The sequence below is a fragment of the Wasmannia auropunctata genome, unplaced genomic scaffold (assembly GCF_000956235.1).
Source record: "Wasmannia auropunctata unplaced genomic scaffold, wasmannia.A_1.0 LD336053.1, whole genome shotgun sequence".
In the NCBI taxonomy this organism is placed as follows: Eukaryota; Metazoa; Arthropoda; class Insecta; order Hymenoptera; family Formicidae; genus Wasmannia; species Wasmannia auropunctata.
Window position 1 is genome coordinate 5,312,835 of NW_012026837.1, and position 22,648 is coordinate 5,335,482.

Below are 22,648 nucleotides of genomic sequence, written 5' to 3' on the forward strand. Positions count from 1 at the left end.
AGTAAAGTTTCGACTTTTACCTAATGCTCTTGGCTCCCCTTTGCAATCATATGCATTACAATATTAGTGACAAAAAATTGTATAAATTTTTCTCTTTTGTCGAAATAGTGTTTGCGTATCCGTATTTGCAGATCTTTATTGATTGAATATTTTTATCTCTATTTTTTACCACCATATTTTTATTTATATTATTTTTACCATATCTATTTTTTACATATTTTTATTTATTTGTTTACCACTAATAATCTTTGTTTTTTTTCCAAGCGCATGCTAAAATTTAGAATAAAATATCTAATTCCAAACAAAAATTTTAGAATGCTCGCGGCGTAGCTCAATAATTAACAAAAATTTTAATGAGTGCTACGTGAAAAGTACACATATATGGATTTAGAAATTCAAATTACGTTTAAAGTTCAAGACGATTAAAAAGAAAAATAATAAAATTTTAATTTTAATTCTTTATTTTACTATGCATGCAACGTGCACTAATTGTCATGATTGTATGTTCGCAGGTGGAGTTTGCTGCGGAAAGAATCAGAATGGAGCTGATCGAGGCGGCCAAAAGCGGAGCGGCGGGTGCTGCGGCTTGGGGAAAGATGGATTTTCACTGTCCCAGAACCACGGATCCGATCACGTTCACTACGAGGGACTCACATCTCGTGAGTATATGTTTTTACTTTTTTGCTGTGATATATGTGATGTCCTTAAAAAATATTTGTATACGCACATTCGTATCGCAACATTGACTGCTTATAAAAAGAAGAAGCAGGATTGTCTCATAAAAGAAATTTTTTTTTTCTAAGCAGAGTTTTACTAAACCTAAAGAGACATATGAAAAATAAATGTTCACTCTTAAAACGTTAAGAATCTTTCAGAGACACTATTATAAGCTTGACGTACACAATTCTAAAATTTCCTTTAAATCGACGCAGCTTTTAATGCTTCTCCTTTTAAGACAAACGTGAATCTGCATAACTCATGTATGATCTGCATTAAAATTGAAAGATTACAGGATATTTAGAACAGAGAATCAAATATGTAACAGAGTCTCTATTACATATTTGCGAATCGCGAATATATATTGCACCCTGGAATAATTGTTTTTACTCAAGAATGCGGGGCGGCCTCTCTCCCGCGGCGGCAGCGCGGCACTTTAATGCACGTGTCTCCTAAATAATGCACAGGAGAAATACGATCCGATTCCATTATCGAGTAGAATCGTGACGATGGAAATATCCGATTAAATTGGGAATGCACTCCGAGGAAGTTTTTTGCGCGAGTCAGGCAAGCTGCAAATAGCCAGTTCGAAGCAACGGCGCAGAGCACGCTTTCGAATTTTCGCGAATATCTTCGAGTGGCGAAAGGCAGCGAGGTCAAGGAAACTTCGCGAATGTCCTCGTTCTAAATTACTAGTGGTTCTCTTTTTTTTTGTAAGGGGGAGGGCGCGGGCAAAAGGGCGCATTTGAACTCTTGCGCGTGGCGCGTTTAGTCGATTGCCTATGCGCGGTTCGTTTAAGTTTCCAGAAAGAAAAAGCGCAGCACAGGAAATATTGATCGGCCGCGTAGGCAGATACACGATCCAATGCGTACAACCTGAAAAAGGTACACATTAATTACCCGAAAAGGATACACATTTGTGAAATTTTACATTATTGAGGGGTATAAACGTAATAGGAACAATATGTGAGGAATTTTTTTTGAGGATATGCTACGTAGGTTTCATACCTAAAACTGTCTCTGGCATACGACAACTTCGATATTTCGTCCTTTTCTACCTCTGCATTTATTGTCATACAACGATATTAACATTACGATAACGCACGCACGGTCGACGATCTTTGAGCACATCTCTCGTCGATACTTGTAGATACACGCAAAAGACTACTTGCATAAAATTCTCAATTGTTTTTAAATATATTTAGAACAGGTTGAAAATAAAGTCTCTGAATGCTACCGGGGAACACGCCGATTTTCGTCGTTACAACAATTCTTACAAGCCCTTTCGTTCGTCTCGGACGACGCTCGGACGTGACCCCGACGGCGAAGCACTAACTCCGCGCACAGCGGAGCCCTCTTATGCGCTTTTACAGGCCACGAGACACCGTCGTTACCATTGCAAATCCTTGTTACACCGACCGTCACGGTGTCAAAGGGCGCGAGGACGAGGGCGAATGTACGTGCCCTCTAAAAGCGCATTTCGCCGCCCTCGTGCGGGAACTTGTTTATGAGCATGACCGTTCTCGCATCGCTCGCTCTCCATCGCCGCGATTTACGCAGCCGGTGCATTAGCGCATCCATTCTAAGGATGCACGCCCTTTTCCCTTTGTATACGTTCAAATGCGCGTCACTTCCAAATCTCGAAGTGCCCATTGTTTCGCGTGTCAATATGGAATATCTTTCGCCAAATTGACAAATCCATATAATTGTAGCCAGTCTTGGGAAAATCATTAATCGGGTTTTTTTTTCTTTAATGAAGTAACGTCTTCGCTTTGTTTTAGATAGACCGTTCTTTAAAAGTCGTTTATATTCGGCAATTAATCAATCGGGAACTATAGATGACACATCGCTTTTCCTTCGGAAAAATCAATTTCAAATAGGTCACTGAATCTGTAAAAACTTAAATTCGGCTGCAGTTTCTGGACACTGTATATAAGCTTCGAGCCGCTATTCTGTCGTGCAGCTTTTTATCATGCATAATGCGCACACGTTAATGAAGCCGGCACACGTGATTCTCTAAAACTCTGCTTTGGGTCATCGAGATTTTTAATTTAACAAGAATATTACCCTCACCGGCTACTTAAATATATTATGTACGTATTATGTACGATATCCACGAGCCACTTTAACGTAAAAATACACCTCGCCGCTACTTAAGAGTTAATGAATCACTGCTCCCGAGCATGAGAGCCTTATTAAATCATTTAATATTCAATAATTATATGTAATGCAATCGAGGTGCTATATTTTAAGAAAAAATTGTCGATATCAAATAATACTCGATCAGATTAAAAAATTAATTTGAAATTAATTCAGCAATTAATAATGAATAAGACGGATTTATTCTAATAGAAGAACTAATAGAATATTATCGTGTTTAAATATAGCTAATATATACGAATAAAATATATCATAGAGAGCCGACTTTATCATATAAATTTTATAATATTTTTTATTATTTACCATAGTGATTAGGTGCACGTTAATTGTAGCTTTAATGTAAAGATCACCGCCAATACAATGATGCAATCGATATTATTTTCGATCAGTGAATAGTATACATTAAACTCGTTACGGCGTGCAGATGGTCATTCAATGCGAGCAGCGCTCGCATTCATGGTTCAGCTATAATTAATATATCGATATCGGCGTATAAGCGCAATTACCCTCGACGCGTCCCGCGCGCTTATAATCGTAATGCTGCATTTGCACCGCACTCCCCGTCCGTTTGGCAAGCAGCAACGGAACGTATAAATACGAATACCGGTATTGTTGGCGCATTCATAATTAGATCAGAGGCTCCGATGCCTGCCGCGTTCAGATATCGATGTTACATCTCGAGTTACACTTGAATCGAGGACCAACGGCCAGGCGCGAGGGATGTATTTTCGTTATATATACTCGCAATATTCGCGATGGATATTGCATTTGCAATGCTCAACGCTGAGATTAAAGTGCTGCGCATTATTCTGAGAGCGTACATGTCAGCGATAAGGTCGAATATTTCCGGAGGAGAATCTCTCGTGATGAAAATACTACGCGTTTCTTCCTACTTCAAGTGAATTTAAAATTTTAATTGTAATTATCGAAAATCTTGTACGAAGATATCTATAACATATATATTTGAAATGCCATCGGATATAAATATGCGTAAATATATTTAAAAATTTTTAAACTAGAAGAACTCGAATTTGAAAAAATAAATTATTTGAGATTTAATTGGAGATAGATTTTAATATTATTTTATAATTTGAAGTAAATTATCTAAACCACCAATTCTTATATAGGCATGCAGGTCTATAAGAATAAATAGATTGCTTCATTAATTCTTCTTTTCCATTTTCTTGGCCTACAAGGTCTTCGACCCCGTGTATCTTTGGATTTGTCGCATCTCTTTAATTTTAGAGCTCATAGAATTTTACGGATCGTTAAGAAGTTTACGCACGTTGCTCGTATCACGACCGTTCGCGACGTTTGAAAATTAGTGCTGAAACATCACAGCGACCACACTGGTAGACTATTTTAAGGTAGTAATTAGTAGATGAGACGTTTGCGAGAAACTCCCGGATCGAAGCCGGCTCGTTTGCTGGATGGCGCAGTAGTCCGAGTAAACGTCAATGCGGACGTTACAGTGGTTGCGTTTTAATTATCGAGAACTGCCACAGCTTTGCTCGAGTGTCCTCTAAAGTTATTCCCTGATTCATTGAATATATCATATTGGAACTTCTTCATGAATCCTTCCATTTTATATTCCTTCTTACTTTATTTTTCGAAGAAATTTTTTATTAAATATTACGTAAGCAGGACACTTTTCGTAATAACATGTTAGCTTTTTGATCTCAAATACATTTACTTATTTATGATCGATATTTATATTTAACAATTCATACTATTCTTATGTTTTAGTCTTGAAAAACAATATTTTATTTTGCTTTGTTTTAATAATTATTATGTTATATTATATTATTATATTATAATTTTGTGTGTAATTATACACACACACATCTATAATGTGAGAACACATCGAAAAACTAATAATGCTCACCAATATCGAAATAGTTTAAATTTGTAGATTTGAAGTTATTTGCATATTAATTCAACTATAAAAAGATCGGTCATCATTTGTTGCACGATTATTTTAATTGAAACTGGTTATACTCGAAATTACTCCCATCGCACAGCATTCGCATTATCGTATTATCATATTAATACTGTCATTTCCGTTTATTAAAAGCAAATTGTACATGCTATTAACAATTAAAAGTAATATTTTATCGACTTTTTGTATTTCTTTCCGGAATTATAGTTAAAAGATTTAAGTATATCTTGTCATTCAAATATAATACGTTTTGTCTTTATCAATAATCCACTGTGGTTCAACTTTATTTTATCTTTGTAACAATAATTTATTAACGAATCAGTGTTTTACAGCAATTTTACAATTTATAAATTTCTCATTAAATTGTCGAAATTATCAATAAATTCGAAATTGTTACAGAAATGAAATAATTTATGCTTTACTTTCAGTTAATAACATACCAAAAATCCGATAAGTTTGTTAGTTTTTTCTATACATTATATATTCTAATTTTTCGATGTATTTTTAATAGATTTTTTAAATGAAATCAAGAACAATGTATGTATATAAACTTATCATTATACGTCATTCTCTTTCGTAACGATATATTCATAGCGATGAATTTGACGTCTCACGTCATTTAAAGTTGCATAGTAAAATCGGTTCTGCAAATTGTCGCGCGACAACTGCGGATTACAGCGGCAACGTAAAAGCGAAAAAGGTTTTGCGAAATCTCTCGCCTGGAATTTTTTTTACATTTTGCGGCATACGTACGGCCGCGCAGTGGGTTCTTGTTCCCTCCGCTGCATTACGTGCGCCGAACACATTTGCAGTACGAGCGCGTTGGATGCATCGCCGTTGTTACACGCCGATTTTCCTCGTCTACACGGCAACGCGCCCCTGATTTATTCTACGGAACTTCCCGTGTTCGGCCATCTAATGTACCATAGTCATATAGCTATCCCGTTGCACACGTGGCTACATGCATCAGCTAACTACGAGACTGCACTTTTTCATCCGTCCCAACCCACCTTCTGCTAGAATTAGTGTCGTTAATCTAACGCATCGTCTTGATTTATAATTAATCGATAATTTTTAGCCACATCAAAACGAAGCAGGCAGTTTGCGTAGAATAAATGTTATAAATGTTACAATTATGTGATTACTAATTTTTTCTTATATAAATTTGTCAAATGATCTTTAAAATTAATTTCATCCTCCCTTTTTGTCTAAAAATTATCAACAGAGTTATTATTACACGGAACACGCATATAAATATTGTTTAATTGAGAAGCTCGTTAAGAAAAAGGAAACATTTATAGTTTTACGTGTCGCACAAAGTTTACCTTGCGCGTCTTTGCATAGATCATGAAAATTCGTTGTCGGGGAAGTCGAAAGCTGGACGTCCCGATTCAGTTATTTACTGCAGCAACAGAGCAGGCGCCATTAGCGCAAAGTTAATTCCAGTTAAAGTAGAAAACTCGCGAAATTACCGCTGAGCTGGGCAACATATTATTAGCCTGCTTGCAGTCGTTTTCGCTGGCGACTTCCGCAACATTACGTAGCTGCCTGCGGTGTATGTTGCAAATGCAAAATGCACAGAATGCCAGAAGCAGAATCATTCTTCAAAAATTTCTTAGATATTTAATTCACGAGTGTAGGGTAAGAGAAAAAGCGACAGCAAAATATAATTCTACTCTCGCAGTAAATTATTTATCTCAATCTTTAGTTATTATTTTTTAATTGTAACACACAAATGATTGATTCGACTGAATGACACAAATAATTTTATAACTATTTTTAAAAATTATCCAAGTGTTCTTTGTGTTAGCATTATTATTACAACTTTTACGTGCTAAAAATTACCCGAGAAAAATAGCATCTAGTGCAAATAAAATATCTCTCGAGCGTTTTCTTATCACTTGTACAGATTATATTTGTAGCAACTTAACGATATAATAGAATTAGTTACGGTCTCCCAGACGACAAAAGAATGTCCAGGCTAACTGCGCGACGTTCGATCGATGAAATTGCTTTGTTGTTGGTCGAAGAGATTTATGGAAATGCCGGTCGTGTCAAATAGTCGAATAAATTCAATCTTGTATCCCGCCGCCGCAATTCCCGTGTTTTCGCCTGCTCCGCCGCGAAATACAATTTAATAATAAGAATTGTTTTCCGCGCGCGCGCGCGCGTCGACAAAACGACGGGACTAACGTGGCAAAAATCGAGTGCGCCCCCGGTAGCAAGAACACCGGAAACGCTCGGCCGACCGGGAATGCACGGTATGCCTTTATAAGCAAAACACTGGAATCTCTAGTAATCCAATTAGGCAAAGACGCGCGAATTACCGCGAATCCCCTTTCTCGGATTCACGCTTGTTCCTCGGCACAATCCCTCCCGGCTTCCCATCTCTCCCCTGCAGTAGCACGGTTAACTCGAGAACGATTCAACCTCCCTATTTTGCTCCTCCGCCTATAAACGGCGGGGCTAAAAAGCTTACGAGTCTCGAGTGACTCTCCGGATTTGTGACGAGTGCGACGCGTTTTCCACCGTTTGTTATCGACTCGGAGGCGGAATTCGAAATAGATTTTACACCTCGGTTACACGCTGAAAAATCCATAGATCATTTTCACTGGAAATTTGGATGATTCAATCCTCATTTTCTTTCTCCTTTTCGTTAATTATTCAAATCGTACACAGAATAATAGATATTTTCGTCGAGTATCTCGCGTAAGAATGTCTGAACTGAATGCTGCTAAGATTCATATTTGATTCAGATGATCTCGAAATGTATTTCACGTCGACTGAATTCCTTCCTTTCGCTTTTCCTCCGTTTCCGCTCGAGCGAGACGTTAATCCCGTCGAGATCAACCAGCGCGCGGCCATCAAGGTAGCGTTCATCTCCGCCGCTCCCGAAGAAATTGAACAAGCACAAGATATGATCGTTCTGCGGCTCCCTCTGACGCGCTCAGTTTCACGATTGGCGATTTTACGATATCATTTCTATCGGGGAGATACAGGGAATCGACCGTGTAACGTCTCGCGCGCATTTACAACGGCGCAAACGTGTCGTTATTCAACGAGATTAGCCCTTCGATTTTATTCCCTCCCGTGTAGCTTTTTTTTCTTTTCTCCCTTCCTCGGTCTCTCTCTCTCTCTCTCTCTCTCTCTCTCTCTTTCTCTCTCTCTCTTTCTCTCTCTTTCTTGCTGTCCTCGACCGCTTTCGTCCTTTCCAAACATTTTCGCCCGGATAGACGACGAATCTCAGCCGGCCGGAAAATATACGTCCCTGCTAAATAAAACATTGTCGGGACTGGGTGCGGAGTGCACCGCGAGGATAAATGGACGAGAAAGCTCGCGACGGGGGTTATATCTGGGAAAAGTGTCGGGAAAGAATAGTACGGAATATACCCCGCTTGTCTCCGCCTGCAACCTTGTTTTCTCTTTCTCTTTCTCTCTCTCTCTCTCTCTCTCTCTCTCTCCTCCGCCCTTTTCTTCTCTCCTTCACGCGCATTTGCTCTTCCCTTATTCGCAAGTTTCCCACAATGCACGCGCGATAAGCCGATTTTATCTTCGCCACATATTGAGGCTTTGGTACCTTCGAAACAACGACATCGCAATTAAGCCGCGTATCATCAAAGGTATTTACCGAATTATTCAGGAATCGCGATGTATATGCGTCGATAATCTCTCGATACTTATTAGTTTGATGTTTTTTATGCATTAGAAAATATTTTTTGTCTTTCCATTAAATGCCATAAATAAAATTATTGAATTAAATATTCTCACCTCCTCTTTAAAAGGGATTAAAAATTGTTTTATTAATGGAAAAATATGTCAAATATTTAATAAGGCTATTTGAGATAAGAATTACTTTAAAATTATATTCGATTAAATAAATATAATGGACTTGCACCATCGGTCTATAATAATAGATATCTAATAATACATAGAAATATTTAATTATTATTTATTAGAAAGGTATAAGATCATAAAATATTTATTAAAAGAGATCTGACTGCAAGTTAGAGCTAAATAATGCCATACTTTCATGGATCACGCTGCTCTTTCTAAGTAATTACGTGTTCGCATTGTGCAATGTAGGTGGTTCACCTCGATCGTTACCTCGTGTCACGCGTGATCGAGAGTTACGAGTCACGATTCCGTCGGTGGGTAAATCCAGGCCGCATTCGTAAATTTTGCGCGCTGCACCGGCGGATTTAACGATTTTCAGTGAAATTATGAGTTCGCATTCAATCGACAAATCGACGATGATTTTGATAAATCAGTCAATAACTCGTGAAATGCTCTGTTCCCTTCGGTCCATATTGCATAACGGGAAATTCTCCAATAAAGCACACTTCCTTCCTGAGTTATTACGAAAGAATACGCGAAACTATTTTCTTTAAATCTTTTTATTTAACAATGAGTAGAAAGAACAACTCTGACAAATAAATCTTATTATAAAGGCGACCTTAAAAGAGGTCGCCAAGCTTTAGGAGCGCACTCTTTGACAGATTTTTCCTTAGGGAAAGTTTAATTGGACTCTACACTTTTTCAGAACTTTTTAATTTTCAGTATTAAATATCCTCGAAGTCCACTTGATACTAAATTAAAAATAAAACTTCATTATTTAGCTTTAATCTTGAATTTTGTTTCGCATAAAGTCTTTTTCATTTCCACTTACTTTCAACTCGTAAATTAATGACATGTGATCATTTGCCTCAAAATGGAAATCTGTGTAGGAACGATTAAAAAATCGAAATGCGGTATTTAGTAATTTAATTTAGCATTTTTATTAAGAGGAATATTTTTGTACAACGTAATTTCGAAAACAGGCTTTTTTTTTAATAATAAGGTGAGAATCTAATAATCTGTACTGTATTACCGAATTACTTTTATTCTGAAACGTGTTTTGACTTACAAGGCACGCGTTTGTACAAAATACACAGTACATTCGAATGTATAAAACATTATTTTGTTTTATTTTGTAAAATATGATTTTTTTCTCCTCGAATTCTGATGTTAACAGCGTTTCTAAATCAATGTTTTTTACGTTCTATCTTGCGCTGTCGAGTGACTTGAGCTCTCCTTGAAGTACACGCAGAGCGCGAGTACCGTCTCTTCCGTTTTATAGTGCCAGCAATCAGAACGGTTGTAAGACGCTCTTCCACCTTTTAATTAACGCGGCAGCCGTTTTCGGTGCTGCTTTAATTAACCGAGTGAACTTCTGGAGGGCGACCGAGTTTCAAGAATTAATAAGGGCGAGTGTAATGTTTACAGGTAGCATAATAATTAATTTCTACGGCTAAATTTCGTGGCGTTGTCGAATGCATCGTCATTCAAACAACAAGGGATATTAATTTGTTGATCATATTTGTCGTTAATGACATCCGATATACTAGTTTAAAAGCTTATTCTCAAACGTGGATATTGTACATTTATGAGATGATAACAAGTCTTCTATAATTTTAATAAGTAATTTTTGTTCGCTAAAAATATTAAGACGGAAAATATAAACGCACTTTAATTAAAGATCTGACATACAGATTAGATGCCAAATAAAGTGAAAAAAAAAACAAAGATATATTTTCCATTGTGATAAATAATATTTTAAGGATAATCTCACGTAAGCTGTAAGCGATACGCTGCACAGCGTTGTCCCACTTTGGGATGTAGGGCAATAAATAATTTAATATTATTTAATAAATAATGTTGTGAAAACACGGCTCTCGCGCATTGTCTTCGATTATTAATGAATGGCAGTGAATTATCATCAAACTAAAGCTCCTCATTAAATGTTCAATAGCCTTTTTATGCATATAACGATTCTGCTTGCATATTATATGCTGATTATAATACACTGATTAAATTGTAATAAATGTATCCTGTGAGGAGCGTGATATAAATTGCCGGGGAAAAAAATAATCGACCTGCGTATACAAGTTGACGTGTACAAACTACATTTATCAGTAACGATCGCGTTTCCCTTCCCGTTCGTAATTAAACATTCCGCGATGTTAATTTCTCAACCTCCGAGTCGAGTTTGAAAGCTTCGCAATGAAGAAAACGGAATGAAAAATCTAGCAATTCTATTGAAATATTTTATCAAGCAATCAGTACGCGTTCTGCGCCGCTTGGCATTTAGCCGTTTGTAACGTCGCGATCTTCCAGAGAAGAAGCGCGAGAAAAGATGCGAAAACGAAAGGGATGCGCGCGGCGAAATTTTCTAAAGACCTCGCGCAAAATTGGCTGGTATTTGGGTTAAGTCTCGCCGGAGATCCAGGTATATTTTCTTATTCATGTGCGTGCTCGTCGAATAATCCGGCATAATCTGTCACGAAATCGCTAAGCCTCGAGTAGCTCGAGCTTACGTGACGTCTCGAAAGCGTCTCGACGGGGAGATGGCCGCGATATTAAATCCCGCGGCACAGGTGTATTTTATTCCACCGCCGCGCGGGTATACCACCGAAGGTATTTCTCGTGTACCTAGATCCGATTCCGGAATACGCTCGCATGGTAATACTTCCGTCATTCGCGTACGCGATGCCTTGGTTTTTCAAAGGTGTAGTATCAAAGTATCAAAGGTGCTCTCGATGTGTGCCGGCACACATTAATATCGATTCGATCGTTATCACTCTCACACTCCACTTTCCCGCGGCCCGTAATTTCACGTCTCGCTTCCACGTATATAGATTCGCGCGCGTGCACGTTAAACTCATCGTTATTTACGAATGAAGCCGCCCGTCGTACGCGGCTTTTCTATACCGAGCAAATTTACCTGCGCCCGTGTAATTTCGCGACGCGCTCCCATTTTGTGCGCGAACTCTGCGGCTCGTGCTGCGGAAGTTTTACGGGTATTCAAGACGAACGCGTGTCTCCTCATATTTATGACAAGCACCTTAATGCCCGGGCACGATGTGCAGACACGAACCTACCTCTCTCCCCCCCCGTCACGCGGGACTTTCAGCGACTTACTCCTCTCGTTATACCGCCCGAAAGATAATTCTCGTCTTAAAGTGACGCATTATACCGCGCGACGTGTTTAACGATGCGCCTTATGCTCGTTTCGTTCCTGGAGACGGCTCGTTGCGCGCTCCGTCCTACAAAAGATCGCTTGGAAAGCTAGGCTAAGTGCTCGCCGTGCTTTCGATGGTAGTAAAAATTTTTAACCATATATTCTTCATACAATCTAAAAATCGTTCTCTTTTCCGCCCATTTAACAACGCACGGGAAGATTAATAAATAAAAAAAAACAACTGACGTTCCGATTTTTCGTTATACATATATTTCATCGCACATTTTTAGATTTCTATTCATGATACATGTATGAATCTAGATTGTTCTTCAAATTAGATTTTATCAGAAATATCTCAATCCTTAATTTTTATGACAGCTTCATCAGTTGCCTTAAAAGCTTTTTTAATTAACATACCGTTATATATAAATAGTGTTTCAAAAGTAACTGAAGATAATTGTAAAAGTTTCACTCGAATCTCGCGATACGCATATCTTTTCAATAGAGAGTGAGCGCAGCAAGGGTTACTGCGTCAACCCTTGCTGCGAAACCTGGTGAACGAAAGTTATGCCAGGAGGTACCTCCGAGGACTTATCCGCCAGGGATGTGCTCAACAACGGACGTTCTTAAACTGCTATTAAAAGTCGTACTTACTTTTATACCTCTCGCGAATGAAACTTTATTGTCTCGCCCGCAATTCATTCGTTCGCAGGTAACTTGGCAGTCGACTTATTTAGAATTTAACATTCGGCTCCGCGTAAAGTAAGAAGTTAAAAGTTTGGATGAGAATATATGTTAAACAGAGTTGCCTTCTTTTCTCATTCATTTCGTTGGAATTATGAGGATTTAATAGAACGCAAAGACGACAAGATTTCGCGTCATTCAAATATAGAATAGGCTCGAAAATGAATTTCCCCGATGCGAATATACATAGGTGAATTGGTAGGAAATTACGAGTATTTCTCATAAGTCTAGACGAAAATGAATTTCCGAGATCGATTGTCAATGTCGCTGTCTATCACGCGTCCCAGCTTCCTTCCTCGTGTCGAAAAACGAATGGCGTACGAGAAATTCATTTGAAACGCGGCAAGAGACAAATTGGTAGAAAAGAACGAAATATTGAAAATGTCGTTCACGCCAAAATACATTCTCCGACTTCGCGATTTTCTCCCACTTCGTGAAATTAATATTGCAATGTGAATAAAAAAGAAAAAAAAATCAAATGCACTTTACACTTCGCAATTAATAGATATATGTAATAATTTTATTTTTTTAATTATTTTACATAAATATTAAATCAGCTATTATTTTATAAATACTAAAACAATACTTTAAACAAGAAAATAAATTATAATAGTATCACCATAGACTAGACGAAGATCCTGATTAATTTCGAACGTACGATACTATATGTATATATTTTCTATTTCGGATTTCTGCACGCACTGTGCGATTAATTGCGGAAGCGATTATTAGCATTTTTCTTAAAATATACAACTGGCACCGACGAGTAGAAAGCCAAATGCACCACATGCAATGAACGCATTACGTCGCGCGAACATGCGACGCCGATCATTCTAAAATCGATTCTCGATGTTGCTGACCCTCGTGCGCCCACACGTGGTCGAACTTGGGCCAACGCACGCTATTGGACTGCCGATTTTAAAGAAGTCCGGAGCAACAGTAAACAGGCGACTCCACGGCGCTTTGGTCACCTTCACCAGCCCAGAGTCCCACCTGGTAAGCCTCCAGTATCCAAAGCTTGAAAAAAAAATCAGCAAGTGAAAGAGATGAAGCTGTGAGAGCTCAGCTCGCGAGCTCTCGTTTGGCCCGGACACGCACCTGTATATACCTAATTGGCTAACTTTCACGCGAGAACTTAGCTTCTTAGAGAGGAGTGGTCACCAGAGCACATTCTTCTTCTATTTCTTTTTCTTCTTCTTCTTCTTCTTTATCTTCCTCTTCTTTTCTCTTCTTCTTTTTTCTTTTTACTTCCTATATTCGAGCTTCAAAACAGATGCTGAATAGTGAAAAATAAAAATAAAAATAAGTAAAAAATAAAAAGTACTTCAAAGTTCTTAAAAAATATATATATGTATAGATGTATGATACATCGCAATATAATAAAATCAAGAGAATTCTTCTTGTTATTGTGGCATGTTATTGATTCTTATAATAGATAAAACAAAAATATCAAATGTGCACGATACTTTCTGACTTAACTGTTTCTTACGACGATAATGATGGTTCCTTTACCAAGAAACTTTGTTTTCTCTCTACAAAGAAAACTTGTAGAATATTGCTTGGTTTAAAAATACTATAAAAATATTTGATACGAGTGATATAAACGTTTGCAATTCAGGAATGGAAAAACTAACCATTTTGTGTAATAAAAATTTTCAATAACTTAATTATGCTAGACTTTGATGAATAATTTATTTTAAAATCATGTCGAGATTATAGTATAATAATTGTATGTAAAAAAAATGGAATGAAACTAAATGAAATAACACGTATTTATTGTGCAATGTTTTCTGCAATTTTTGGATAAACGCGCGAGAGAACATTATTTTTTAATCATTGGACAATTTTACAATATATTATTGCAATTGTTGTGTTATTTATAGTTATTCGCTGTTCGAAATACACGTGAATATATTGTAAAGCAGTAATTCAGTTTTTAATATGCGGACGTTGTGAGATCCGTGTACATATGATTTCATATGAGAAAGTAACGTAAAATATTTGTACGATCGAATGTTTCAATATTCGAATGCATCCATCCTATTTACGACTCTCATCCTTCGTCCAACTTTATTATTTCTATCTGCTATTCTCTTTTCTCTTCTCTCTATTCCTATCGAAAAGACACGCAGCTTGTGAAAAGGATGATTGATACGACACGGAATCGTATTTATGAATTTATATTTTGTGTATGTATATTTCGTATATTTCGTGAAGAAACATATATAAATATATAATTTTGGAACGTTAGTGTTGATTATTATTAAATTATAATTAACGTATGTATAATTAGCATATTCCGTTGAACGTTTAATCTGTCCTTATCAATAGTCGTGTCGAGATAATCCTTTCCATTAGCGCCTTCTTGAGAATGGTTAGGAGATGATCAGCCACAATATGTACATAGCTCACGCGTGGATAATATACGCACATGACACTTAAGCTAGCTCTATAGGTACACCACTGGTCATTGCACATGCACGCAACAATCTACGCTCCTCTTACCATCATCATCTCTGTCATCAACGCGATCTAATATCTTTGCACGTGTATACTACAGTATGATTTGAACCGAAATTTGTTATTTCTTAAAAAAAAAAAAAACTTTGCTACTTCTTTTTTACAAAGAAAGAAATGAAGATGCGGATAATCAATCTTCTTATAAAAATGTAAAATGCGCAAGTTTATAAATCGATTGTCGGTCATATAACTCGAATCCACTTCCGTTTACCTTGAAATGACTGTGAGCGCGATTAACGAAATCAAACTGTTTCTCGGCGAATAATGTGCGGTTAACTTTTGACAGATTAAAGATTATTCTCTGATTTTAACCGGTCGATAGCGAATTGCGGATCATTTCTCATCGAATCATCCTCTCTGCCTCACGGAATGAGTGATCAATGAGCGTCTGACAATTGCCTTTTAGCTCGAGCACCAAGCTGCATGAGGAAAGGAGAACGAACGAAATGCACCCGCCTGCATGTTGACGCCAAAAATTACGTCTAATTGTATTTTCAGGACGAAAGAGCAGATCGACATCGATTGGCCCCCCCCCCATTGTTACCAGTCGTGCTGAAACATATTTGTGATTGTATATTAACATACTTGTATGAGAAACGTGTACACTAAGAAGCAGAGTCTTTTAAAATTATAAGATTGAATATCACAAATCTTAAAAATTTGTTTTATAAATGTTTTCTTTCTTTTAAGATTTCTTTTGTGAACTTGATTCGTGACGTATTACATAAACCTCGAGGAATATTACTGCAAAATTACTTATTTTGTGATATACTTTTAAAATGTAATTTATAAAATGCTTGCTTTAAATAGTTTTCATACTGTATAATTATATACGTATATTTTTTTTGGAAAAGAAAGACAATGAAATTAAAATATATTATTATAGGCTTTATAGCACGTTACTCTCGCAATTAATCTTTATATAATTATTAAATAAATTTTTGTTTAAATATATAATAAAACGAATCTGTCAGAATATAATTTTAAATAAGCACGATTATTTAAAAAATTACGTTCATTTGCTGTATAATTATAATGGACAATTTTCATATAACATAATTTAATAAAATTAGTATGTGATGATAATGAATAATTAGAGTATAATGAAAATTTTGTACTTTTGGATATTAAATACAAACATATTATTTCTTTTCTTTTGTTATTTTATTTATAATTGTGGAACAAAAATTCTTTGTAGTAAAAATTAATAAATTAAAGAGCCGTACAAGCAAAAGACTTCATACATTTATTAATCAATATTATTAAAAACATAAACGGATATTAAAATATCGATTAAATTAAAAACTTCTGCAATTTATGGAATTTTTACTTCATTACATCTAACAACATTATTAAAAAATCTGCTATCCTTCAAATCTGCTTCTAATTGTAAGTCATACAAATATGCCATACTGTGGCTGCAGTATTTAATAGTCACTGTATCAGCATTACTCGGTAACAATGGGAAAAGCGCGTTGTATTATCGATGCAGTAACGTCTGTCGAGGAGATACAGAAAGAGAAAAAGAGAATGAAAAGGATAGGAAGAACGAGAGCGAGAGCGAGAGAGAGAGAGAGAGAGAGAGAGAGAGAGATGTTTCAAATCGATCAAAATATACCATAATCGATAATCAATTCCAGAATCAGCCCGTCTCACAGTCGTTTCACACGATGCAGACACGCAACATATACGGTACACACATTTAACACGTTCGTGTACACGTTCCACTTTGTTTCTCCCATCCCACGCGAGTAAGATCGCCCTAAATTCTCGTCTATTAAGCCACGACGTATATGTATGCCGCGCACACTAACCACGGACACCAATATCGTAACTCTTGCGCAGCTGCAACACGGTGGGGCTCTGGGTAAGAAAACACTTGGAATAACTTTGAATATATATTTTTCGATTACTCCGTGCCAAAAGTTCCTTCACCTCCCCCTTCTCATTCCGGCAACAACTCCCAGGGCACTCGTCTCCTCCACCCTATCCCTTCTCTCTTCGAGGTTTCTTCTTTAACTTACGAGACTCTATCACGTTTCCTTTTATCGCTATCCTCAGGTTTCGAATATGTGTGTGTGGGAACTTCCCTTTTGAAATTAAACACTTTGAATCGAATATCTTTATTTATTTAATTCACTTAAAAATTAACGCAGTTGATAAATTTTCTTCTTAATATTTGATTCTCCTAATCATTTCTTAATCAATTTCGAGTCTTGTGCTCATCTCAAATTTATTTTAAGCGATTTATAATTGACAATTACATTTAAAAAGTTTGCTCTACAATTTTACGTATATATTTACGTATATATTTTACGTATATATTTTATAACTGTAATAATCACCTATTAAGAAAATAATATTAATTGTAAAGTATAATTATAATTATATCTGTACATATATCTATACATGAGTTGACTTGGATTCTCATTAATTTTGTATTTAAGTCCGATTTTATCATCTTCTGTATTACACGACACATCGAAGTTATATCTAGTTCTGACCTAAATTTTGCCGCAGTTTATAGATCGCTTAAAACGAAACGCTTTATGTCGAGAAATATCGTACACCCAATTTCTACTTTTCTCAGCCAATACTCGAGTGTTCAAAAATATTTATTAAAAGAAACCCGTGCTTCCTAAGTTTTAGGGGAAGTCCCGTTTCTTTCCCTCCACCGATTCTTCCCGAGTCTGTTTACGATGTATTTCAGGATTCTTGATCGCTCACGTGGACCCTGCTCTTCATCGTCAATGGAGCTTGCAGGTGAGAGATCATTTAATCGATCTTTTAAGACGGGGATACGAGCCCTGTAGCGTAAACACTTGACTTTTAACAAAGCCACCGTGTTACGGAGCACGACACAGTTACTGCGGTTGTAAGCCGGGCTATAACGTTTCGCGCATCAGACTCGGGAGTAGCTTGCAGGAAGCAGCTTGCGGTTTCTGAACTCTGGATAGCTTTGCTCCAAGCTCGACAGGCAAACACAGAACGTGAATTAATATGTACAAAGGCTGTCACGTGTGACGTTTAAAATAGCGGATAATTGAACCGCCAATCGCGCATATCCCGAGTTATCGTTATTATAAATCATTACATGTTATATCAAAGTGTAACATTTATTGCTCGCATTCCGCGCGTGTCATTTTAATCGGTTACCTTTAATTACCATTCGAACCGCTCCGTCCACGAGCAGTCCGAATAATTCGGTAATTTAATTTTTACAATTAAAAGAAAGAAGCTTGATATGCCGCAGTATGTCTGAAGAAATTATTTGTAATAGATACTGTACGAATCGTGCCCCTGCATGTTTGCCCCACTGCGGGACAGTTCTTTTGAAAAAAGTTGCGACGCATTACTTTCAGAGTGAACTGCAAGCAATTAATATATGTTGAGAGAGGCTACATACGTTTAGCTATAGACCGGCATAATTAACTTCGCAATGTACACGGCCGGGGACGAAATAACTCGACATATAATCGGGGCGAGAGCGCGACGATTAGTTTAGATGGGTACCGCCAGAGCGATCCACGTTGACGTAGTTGGGGAAACTAATCAGCCAGCCAGCGTGTATATACGTATACCGGGCGACCTTAATCCGTCAGAATCGGTTCGCCAAGAAGGAGACGTTCCGACATGTTATCCGATCGCTCCCGATATTGCCTGCACGCTGACACATTTCCATTCGCTGGAAATCCTCGTGGGTCGTGTAACGCAATCAGATGGCTGGCAGGTACTCCCACGTGGACACGACCTACCTACCTGCACAACAGGTTGTCTATTTACCTTTCTGGATCGCGCCGGACTCGTTTTTCTTCTTTATCAATTCTGGAGACGCTTTAAAAAAAAAAAAAATCCCTTTGACAAGCTGCGAGCGAGAATCGAGGGCAGCATTGACGTAAATGATTAATTGACTTCAAAACTTCTCAGCCGAAACTTCGCACAAATGTCATACAGTTTACTGCATTAAAGTGATTTCACTATAATTTCATAAACTTTTACGATCTCTCTCTTCCGGTATCACATGAAGAAAAGATTTTTTTATTTCTAAACACTCTAAAACAGTGTCCGCAGTAAAATAAAAGTTATCGGCAACACTCGCCATAAGACCCGCATAATCGTAATTGACATTCGCTGACAGACGCGACGGAATTCGAGAGAATTGGCGAACCGTAAAATGAAAGGGTGGGGAGGAGGGGGGGCAAGAAAGGGCGTCACTCGCGGATTAGTAAATAATTTATTTCAGAAAGTAATTTAACTTTTCTAATTGATCGTCTGCTCGGTCGAGAGTTTCGTGGAAAGGCCGAGGCGTAGCGGGCAAACGGAAGGGTGAATGGAGGGTGTAGCCAGTTTCAGGATGAAATATCCTCGACGAAGCGCCACTTTGTGCAGCGGTCTAAAGCTGGAGATGAATTTCTCGGCGCGGCTGCCTCGGGTACGGATGAGATATCCGGTTGCGGCATAATTCTCAAGGAATCTCCGAGATGTAACGAGATCCATGATCGAGTCTACGCGTCCGTAAACGGGACGTCGTAACGTGTGTTTCGTGTATGGGCACTATTTTATATAATTGCAATATACACTTCTATAGTGTCAAATTTAACCCTATTTAAATCGCCACTGCTCCTACTTAATATATATAGTTATTTTTAACAAAAACAATATAATTACTTTTAAATAAAACGAATTTAACCCAAATCTGGGTTAAATTATGAACAGTTATGAATGATTTAACTCTCCAATTATTTTAGTTAAAAATAGTTATTATTAATAAGAGCAGTGGCGACTTAAATAAGATCAAATTTGACACTATAGATTTAATAGTGTACATAGTACTATAAATACTAAAGGCGACAGACCTACCGTTACGTTGATCAACACGATATTTCAACTGAAGAAACAATCAGAGAACGATATAATCCTTCGATTGCGATATAATATTTTATTTTGCGGATATCTATTTAAATGATGTCATGAAAATTTATATTAACTACAATACGCGCCGTACTCATTTTCGCGCAGAATGTACGGTTATCACGATGTGCTGTTTACCCGTTAATTTATATATATACATATATGTATATGTATATTGGCTGATAATCGGACAATCGATAATTTATATAATTATGCAAATTGCACGAATTGCACGTTTTACGCGTGATATTATTGTAACGCTCAAATTTCGCAGTTAATAAAACGATGCGATCGATCATAAAGTGATCGCGTTCCGGATCACAGCTCGACGCGCAGTCCGTTTGTTAAGGCGGATCACCGTTGAAAGCCGCTTTTGACGGTAACGCGTGTCCTCCGGAAACTCGTTGAAAGTGAGAACAAAAAAAGTCGCGGAATGAACAAGAGAGAAAGAGAAAAAGAGAGAGAGAAAGAGACAGAAATACCAGAGAAGTACCGTATTCTCTGCCGCGTTCTTCAGAATTGTTGTTCGGAGAGATATTCGCTCCGGCGAGCGGCGGAAGAAACGTAAGAAGTACCCCGAAGAAGAGTCCCGAAGATATGGCATCCGAGGAACGAGTCACTCGAGATCGATTTCTTCGATTCTTCAGCGGGAAGGGGAGAGAGGGGGGAGGGAAAAAAAATTTAGGAAGATTGCCATGAAACTTAAAGGAGATTTATTGCAGTTATATTTCGTATGCGGCCTAGATCTTGTTACCGTCTTTGTCCGAACGTTGCAACTTTGCGATTTTCTATCCCTTATATATAGCGGATTAATAATTACGTACGCGCTTAATTCCTAAGTATTTGCTCGGGACGTCGACGACGTATTCCGTTTTGAAATATTCATTGTTATTTAGACGGTATTACCGCAGAAGTTGTTACGCGGCACATCGAATATTGATGCGGGAGCGTTAAAGTGAACGAGACTCCGCGTTTATACACATGCACAGACGGGGCCCGTTGTTGGACCAAGAACGGTGATAATTTTAACATGTGCAAAAGTAATTCGAAGACATACGGTGTGTTGTGCCGCGCAAAAGGACTCCCAGTCTGGCGTATGATATTTGACATTTAATGCTAATTGAGACGTAGAGTGCAGTGCTGTACCAATATTAACTTTACAGAAGAGCGCGCGTCAGTGTCATACTAAAACTAGATATGCGGACGTTTTATTGTACTCGCGTCGAATTTCCACACGTGCACGCGGGAAAATCATGCATAGAACCGCGCTTTCTTCTTCGTATTGTGAGAGGAAGTTTCTCCAGGTTCAAGATAACCGTCTCGAGTCTCGCGGCGAGTTACGGGTTCGTTCCCAAAGGTGAAATTGGAAAAAGTTTTTCCGTTTGCGTGTGGATGCTTCTGCGGGCGGTATCAATCTCTCGCGGACTTTCGGTATTTTCAAGACTCTTTGGAATCTCCGTACTGATGCACATAATGTCCGTATAGTATTTCAGTAACGGGATTTTAGATCGCGCGGGCTGCAGAGAGAACCGGTGGTGGTCGTGTGCTTTTAATATCCTTCGAGTCGCTTTCCTGGTCGCTTATCCGTTATCGCGCTTTTTTCGTTGAAAAAAAAGAAAAAAAAAGAGTACGCTTGTTTATTCTACTCGGGATTCTTCTCCGCGGGTACGAAATTCGAGCATCCGGGGAATACGCGCGGGATTTCGCGCGCGCACACGCTGGCGGCACGAAAGTGTAATTGGAGTTTCATGACAGCGGGGCTAATTTCCCTGGATGGAAAGCCGGACCGAAAACTCTCGGTAACGAGACTTATTATTTATTCTTCCTACCGTGTCGCGTGCTACCTTCATGTTTCCCTCTCTCCTCTCACAAATCGTGGCTTTTTACAGTTGGAATATATGGCATCCAAGATATCTGTTACTAACAATAAGTGCACTTCTTTTGCAAATAAAAAATTTTGCAGCACTAAGATGTATCTCTTTTTTTTTTTTAGTGCATATTTTTAGTCTATCAAGAATATATCGTTGGAAAAAAAAAATTAAGGAAATGCCAATACGTCACGCTCATTTCAGGTCACGCTTTTCGTGCCCCGAAACGTGCGCCGTTTATCTCTGAATTTAAATATACGTATTACGTGAAGCAGATATTTAAAGAGCGACATGGTGGTGGGATTGAGCTTGAGCCATCTCATCAGACGTTGATTAACGGCGACGGATGAAATCCTTTGTCCATTTCTGTTTCGGTCGGAAAATATTGCCGGCCGTGTCCTTTGTTCCGTAGATGGCCTGTACGAGTGGCCTAATTACCGTACGGCGTTTAAACTAAAAAAAAAAAAAAAAGAAATACATGGGCAGAAAAGAGGAAAAACCATGGAAAGTAGCCAGCCCGTCTCTCTGACAACTCTTTTAGATTGCGAATATCTCACGAGGTGCCTCATTTAATTATGATCCCCTACAATAGAGGTGATGCCTCCCCGCTGTTCTCGTCTTAATTATAAAAGAGATGTTGTATTATGTTCTCTTGTGTGTTATTTCATCGCTATTGCTCTTCGAACTTTGACCTTTCCTTGGTATAAATTTATAAGGCATTATATCTACACCCTTTCGTTTCCAGAGACCCAAATTCGGCTTTATTTCGGTACCCTTTTATAAATTTTCTAC

General features: G+C 37.9%; 1 protein-coding gene across 3 annotated transcripts in view; it reads left to right on the forward strand.

Annotated features, from left to right (window-relative positions):
- The window catches only part of LOC105451240 (neurexin-1), a 214,553-nt gene that overhangs the window by 136,553 nt on the left and 55,352 nt on the right, over nucleotides 1-22,648 (forward strand). For 2 of the 3 annotated variants that reach the window (XM_011691576.1, XM_011691577.1), the window contains exons 8-9: nucleotides 513-659; nucleotides 13,482-13,553. In XM_011691576.1, the coding sequence (XP_011689878.1) occupies nucleotides 513-659; nucleotides 13,482-13,553 (219 nt within the window). The remainder of the gene's footprint in view (nucleotides 1-512; nucleotides 660-13,481; nucleotides 13,554-22,648) is intronic. The other variant, XM_011691578.1, reaches the window with a different exon arrangement.